We start from the raw sequence: 6,697 nt of genomic DNA, 5'->3' as shown, positions 1-6,697 counted from the left end.
CTGAGCCGAGCTCCCTGACACCTTTCTGGTGGATACTGGTGGTTGAAGTGCTATGTATTACATCAAAGAATATTGGTTTACACAGCCTGTTGCAAAATACAGCAAGGTGAGCCAGGGGAGAGAGCGTGAGGAGAGACAGCCAGGGGAGAGAGCAATGAGAGACAGCCAAGAGAGCGAAGAGAGACAGACAGGAGAGAGAGAGAGCGAGGAAAGAGAGCCAGGAGAGAGAGAGCGAGGAAAGACAGCCAGGAGAGAGAGAGCGAGGAAAGACAGCCAGGAGAGAGAGGAAAGACAGCCAGGAGAGAGAGGAGAGAAAGCCAGGAGAGAGAGCGAGGGAGGTTTTTTTTTCGTTGGTAGATCTCATGTAGCTCGTCATTTGAAAAGTAGATCTTAACACAAAAATTGTGGGCACCCCTGCCTTAAATCAATCACCATGAAATGTGTAGATGTTGATTGTCCAAGAACAATCAACATTTTGGACAGAGAGGAAAATTGGTTCACAAGAGGCCTGAAAGAAACCATCTACGTCAAACTGCAACAACCCTCCTTGAACAGAGGTGGGTGCCTTAAACTTCATCTACATAAAATGCTATTTTAACGTCTCTATCCCGGCAATTTGACAATAATTATCACTTTTAGCCAAGTAAATAGAGGAATTAACAAAAATGCAGGCTTTCTGACACCAGTGATGGAAAAAAGTTGGGATGCACCGATACCGGTTTTTCTGTATCGAATAAGAGTACTGTTTTTTTCCCGGTACTTGCCGATAGTCCCACTAACGAAGCCGGGCGGCGTGTAATGACTCGCCACCCAGCTTACTGATCAGCCGGGTAGCCAGGCAGTGTGTAATGACTTGCCCCCCTTCTTCCTGATTTACTGGGAAGCCGGCTCAATGCTCCCTTGTCACAGGTGACAAGGAAGCATGAAGCCAGCTTTCAGGCGAATCAGGAAGCTGAGGGGTGGGTAATGACTCAACTCTCAGGTTTCTGATTGGCCAGCTTCCTAATCAATTAAAACCCTTGAAAAAAGCAACTAGAGCATGGTGGTTTAGCAAATTTCACACCTCCCATCCTGTTCTTGGACAATAAATATCTACACATTCCATGGTGATCAGATTAACGTGCTAACTGTGAAGATATAAATGTTGGTGGATCTTCCTAACACTCAATAGAACTGAATAAGTTGCTTGGAGAAGTTATGAAACATCTTCAACATTTCAGAATAAGTTCAGCTGAATGTGACTAACTACCGCAAGCAATTCTATGAATCTCGCTTATCGGTATTTGCCAAAACAAGAATTTTAAAAAGTTTCCAAATACAAAAAGTATAAAGGCGCACAGGAGCAGAGTAGACCCTTAACAAAACACAACGCCCATCTCCAACCCCAACTCTCCTTGTTCAGGGAATTAAGGATTGCGGGCACACTACAGAGTCCCGTAAGATCTTTCTGGTTCCTGTCATTGCTTTTAGGCCATGTTCCGGACACAGGTACAGCCAACTGTGACTATTGTCTTCTCCAACTTGAAGGTGGGGACACAGCCTCTCCTCTCCCGGTAGAGGACCAGGATCTCCTGTTTGATGGGGCGCGATTCAAGATTGTTGTAAACATTACCCTTTGTGTCCACACAGCCTTTGTGTAGACACTTGGCCTGAGCAATTGTAGAGGGGAATCGGCTGTTGTTTCGATCAAAGCTGCCAGCAAGAAACAACAAACAGTGTAAGTAATTATGGAGCAATGTGAGCCAACACATACAGCCAGTCAGTGAAGATCTAGTCTTATGATTACACTGCAACTGAGCTAAGTTAAAAAAATTACATATATAATGCAGTCTGTCACTTGTTTTTCCGAGTCTGTCCTGTAATATAGTATAATACCTATTGATCCTACCAGTAGACCCCTTTATTTTTTTCCACTTCCTGTAATAGGGTGACAAAGCTATTTGTTCTGCAGTGAAATTGCACAGCAGTGTTGTCACCTTTTTGGTAGTTTCAGATGGCCATTCATTTTTGGTCTTTAACCATGTGATGAACCAATTAAAACCCAACACCAAGTAATACTTTTTAAGTAGTTACAACAACAGTTTTCTTTTTTTCTTAAAAGAGGCTTAAGCCATATAAATAAAAGCCCCCCATTGTAAGCATCCCTGGCAATATGTTATAGGTTGTTTGTGAAGGCCCTTATTTATGCAGGCCACAATATATCTGTTCAAAATAAATCAAGGGCAGCAAGCTTTCTCAATTCATGGTCAGACAACCAGCGAAACGTCTTCAAGACAAATACAGCAGTGGCCTTGATTTCTTTTTCACGGATATATTATCATTTGTTCCAACCCTGTTATGGACATTTTGCTGGACAGCTTGGCCTGTTACAAGAAAGTTGAAAAATGATAAAACTACTGGCAAGATCAACAAAAAACACAAGCGGGTTCAGAGAATTATATTTTAGATTTTTTTTTTTATGACAAGGAAGGCTTACCTGTACTCCCATGGAGAAATGTAATGTTCCCCCACGTCTCTACTCACGGCAGGAGCTTCCTGGCTGCTAATGTTCAGACTAACTCTCACCGATGAGGGTAACTGTGTGAAAAGCGGACTGCTCGCACTGCTACAGCCTTATTCCGGTGGTGCTTTTCTACAAAATTTTGCTCTTATTGCAAGACATTGCTTGTATATCAAGGCAACATTTTTCAGAAATGTTTGCTTGTCTTGCAAAACGCTCTCAAACCAAGTTACTTGTAAACCAAGGTATTACTGTATTTTTTTTTTAATGCTGATCCCTTTTTTTCATTTTCACAGGCGGAGAGCATCTGGTATCACTCCGCCTGTCACAGTAACCGGCGCTATAGAGGAAGTATCGGCTAATGCGGCTCTGCTCCTTCCGCCACCGCAGCCCTGCTTTCTACAGCGCCGGCTTCTTTTGCCATCAGGGACAGCGGTACCAGCGGTGCAGCAGTGGGGACATCAGACAGTGGACAGCGCGGTAAAGTACGGTACCATTTTCCGGTACACATTGCAGTACAGTACCATTACATTAAGCAGTGCCTTCAGGGGGACAGCAGTTGGTGAAGTATGGTACTGGAATGCTCCCTGTCACTTACATAGTTAGTCAGGTTGAAAAAAGACACAAGTCCATTGAGTTCAACCTATAGAGATATAGAGAGAGAAAAAAAAGAAGAAAAGCCTAAACAGAACACTATGCCCACAATTACCCCTTGTTGATCCAGAGGAAGGCAAAAAAAAACCCTATTAAGCACGGTTCAATTTGCTCAACAGGGGAAAAAAAGTTCCTTCCTGACCCCATAGGGCAATCGGATATTCCCTGGATCAACAATCTCTGATACTTAATATACCTATAAGAACTCAATATCCAGTAATATTCTGTGCATTTAGGAATACATCCAGATTTTTTTTTCAACAATTAACCGAGCTAGCTAGAACTAGCTCCTGGGGGAGTCTATTCCACATTCTGACAGTTCTAACTGTGAAGAATCCTTTCCGTATGCAAAGGTTAAACCTCTTTTCCTCCAGATGCAAAGAGTGCCCCCTTGTCCTTATTCACCTTAAAGTGAATAATTTGGCACCAAGTTCTTTATATGGACCATTTATGTATTTATACACGGTGATCATGTCCCCCCTTAATCGCCTCTTCTCCAGAGAGAACAAATTCAGGTCAGCTAATCTTTCCTCATAGATGAGCTCCTCCATGACTCTTATGAGTTTAGTCGCCCTTCGCTGCACTTTCTCCAGTTCCACAACATCCTTTTTATAAACTGGTGCCCAAAACTGAACTGCATATTCCAGATGAGGTCTTACTAATGCTTTGTACAGGGGCAGGATTATGTCTCTATCTCTGGAGTCTAGAGACCCCATATAATACAAGGAAGTATTTTGCTTGCTTTAGAAACTGCAGCTTGACATTGCATGCTATTATGGAGTCTATGATCTATGATCACTGTGCTGGCCGGAGGGAGTCCCCTGTCATCCCCTTAATACAGTATGTCCCTGCAGGCTGATACCATCTCTCCTGCTCTTCAAGTCCCCCCTCACATGCTACCATCAAACTAGGTCTTATTTTCGAGGTAGGTCTTATATTGCAGGAATCTTGAAAAATAGTGCTAGGTCTTATTTTCAGGGAAACACGGTATAAGGCCTCGTTCACACCAGACACAGTGCGTTCTGGGCCCAATTCTACACTGCATTGCGGCCGGCTCACTATGTTGTGGGCAATGCGATCAGCCACACACCGTAACGCAAGGCACACAAAATAGTGCTTGCAGCATTTTGTTTGGACCGGACCGCAGGCATTGATGTGCCTTGCACTCTTATGCGGCCAGTCCAATTGCAGCCAGAGGGCATGCATGCCAGAATCGGGCCGGAACGCACTGTGTCTGGTGTGAACAAGGCCTAAAAGCCTTAAGGAAAAAAAAAAATATGTAATGAAAACCTATTTACAAAAATGTTAATTTATGGCAAGAAATTGAGCAACAGTTTGTATAACCTGTAAATTCTTCTAAAGTATCCAATGTGCACAATATTTAACTTTACAATGCTACTTTTTGTCCATAGGATTTTTTTTGCATTTGATAGGGAAATGCTTACAAATATACGGCATTCCACATATGCAAGCAAAATATTATACATTCTAATTGGATGAACCTTACATAGTCTTAGATATTGAATAAAGACAAAGGTCCATCAAGTTCAACCTATTGTGTGTAATTGTGTATGTGTATGTGTGTACACGAGCCCCTGTGACCTTGCTTTTAAATGTACCTGTACACCTGTATGCTATGGTCTCTGAGGAAGATATCTAAATGCTTCTTGAATGATTCAACACTCTCATCTGATACCACTTCTTGTGGCAGCGAGTTCCAGACTCTAACCGCTCTGACTGAGCAGACGCCCCTACGCCCATTGATTCCAGCGTGAACAAGTTTAAATTTAGTAACCTTGTCTCATAGCTTACGTCCTCCAACCCATTAATTAGTTGAGTTGCCCAACCTACATCCTTCTGCTCGGTGCCTCTGAGGGACCGAGCAGAACAGCCGAGCCAAATGCCGCTCGGCGGCATTCGGCTATTCTCTCACTGCTGTTCGGGATCTTTCAGAATAGCCCGAACAGCAGTGTGAAGCCTGCCAGAGGTTCGGCTCAGCCGATCCAGATGTTGGATCGGCTGAGTCGAACTCCTTCTGCACTTCGGGTCAGCCGAACATGCAGAGCATGTTCGGCTGATCCGAAGCCACGCGAAGCAAGCCGATGTACGGCTGAAATCAGCCATACCAGCCTGAAGTGAATAGCCGAACAGTGTTCGGCTCACTTCACTTCTGATCGGTCATTCACTCGGCTGCCCTCAGCAGCTTTGTGAATAGACCCCTATGTCATAGAGAAAGATACACAATAAAAATTCCAAAAATTATTTGCAGGCAGAGACTAAGACAAAAAAAATGTGTACAACCGGAAACATTCATGGAAAGTATCTACGTTGTGCATTTTCACATTTTAATTTTTGGATCTGGGATTTCTAACAATCGATAACGGAGTGGTATCAAAGATGCCCCAATCCCAGTGTGTATATTACTCCATGTTTATAAATGGACATTTTAAGCATTTATAAATGGACACCCCTTGCAGACTTCAACAGGTTTATCATTAAGAATGAGATATCTAATGGAACACGAAATGAAGCAAAACCAATCATTTCACTGCCCAGTCAATTTTAAAAAAAGTCTACAAAAGGCTGGCTCTAAAGTTTGCATGGTTGGAGAATAATGTCAACTCAAGAACCTCTATCAAGAAAATGTATGTAGAACAATTTTGCTGCCCTGACTTGCAGAAATAAAATTGATAAAAAGGTTACAAACAAGGGTCTTCCTCTTAATTTTAGATGACATCCTAAAAATATTTGCAGAATGATTTTGCTACCCTGACTTACAATTTGAAATGATATGATAAAAAGGAATGAAACAACAGGGAATCTCTTACATTTTGATAGTTTGAAAGTTACATCTAATCAAGAAGGATACAAATAAATAAGGGTCATTAAAGTGGTCCTCACCATGGTGGCTCTTGTGTGGTCCATAGTTCTTCCTTATCCTCTACGTGAGTGTCTCTACAGCAGGTAGAAGCTCGGAGTTGTACAGCAGGTAGACGCTCTGAGATGGACCACAGGTAGGGACCCCGACATTATATAGCAAGGTCTGTGGGCTTTCCACTGCTCTCTGATAGTCTGAGGTTTCATTGTAGTGTGGTTTCCTCTCTGACATTTGGGTCCCCAGCACGCTCTTGCTTCTTGTATTTGAAGAAAAATCTTACCATAAACCATAGAGGCAGCGGCCAGGCTTCCTGAACTGGAATGAAGTGCTAGTAACTCATAAGCCGTATTTGCGTATCTCTGCCAGACATCACTGTGCAACTGTGTCCTGGTTTGCTTTCATAAATAGTTCATCAGCTGGGATTGTGTGTTGTCACGTCGACATGTTGGTGTTTGTTTTAAAGATTAAAAAAGTCAATTTGGAGAAAGAATACTAAAAATAATAATAATCATCAATAATAATAATTTTTATGTTTATTATTTTATTTTTTTTAAGCATATAAATCTTTATTAAATTTTCTCACATCCAAAAATGGTGCAATTTATATACGGTAAATAGCAGCCACATACATGCCATAATGCATGGATAGTATGCCAGTAATAACT

General features: G+C 42.2%; 1 protein-coding gene across 1 annotated transcript; it reads right to left on the bottom strand.

Annotated features, from left to right (window-relative positions):
- Nucleotides 1-1,466: 1,466 nt before the first annotated feature.
- LOC108791197 (interleukin-17F-like) lies at nt 1,467-6,263 on the bottom strand. Its single transcript, XM_018561605.1, has 2 exons — nt 6,100-6,263; nt 1,467-1,692 (listed from the first exon to the last, which is right to left on the bottom strand). The coding sequence occupies exons 1-2, from the start codon at nt 6,261-6,263 to the stop codon at nt 1,467-1,469; spliced, it is 390 nt and encodes a 129-aa protein (XP_018417107.1).
- Nucleotides 6,264-6,697: the final 434 nt, after the last annotated feature.

Source organism: Nanorana parkeri, unplaced genomic scaffold, assembly GCF_000935625.1.
Source record: "Nanorana parkeri isolate BGI_ZX_2015 unplaced genomic scaffold, ASM93562v1 scaffold533, whole genome shotgun sequence".
NCBI lineage: Eukaryota > Metazoa > Chordata > Amphibia > Anura > Dicroglossidae > Nanorana > Nanorana parkeri.
Note: the sequence above shows the minus strand (reverse complement) of the source record. Positions and strands in the feature narration are given on the sequence as shown.

Bases quoted from the DNA above. Each gene is read 5' to 3' on its own strand.
- LOC108791197 (XM_018561605.1), bottom strand. From the start codon at position 6,263: ATGTCAGAGAGGAAACCACACTACAATGAAACCTCAGACTATCAGAGA. The intron at 1,693-6,099 runs GTAGAGGATAAG...TCTTGCTGGCAG, and splicing joins CCTGCTGTAGAGACACTCAC to CTTTGATCGAAACAACAGCC.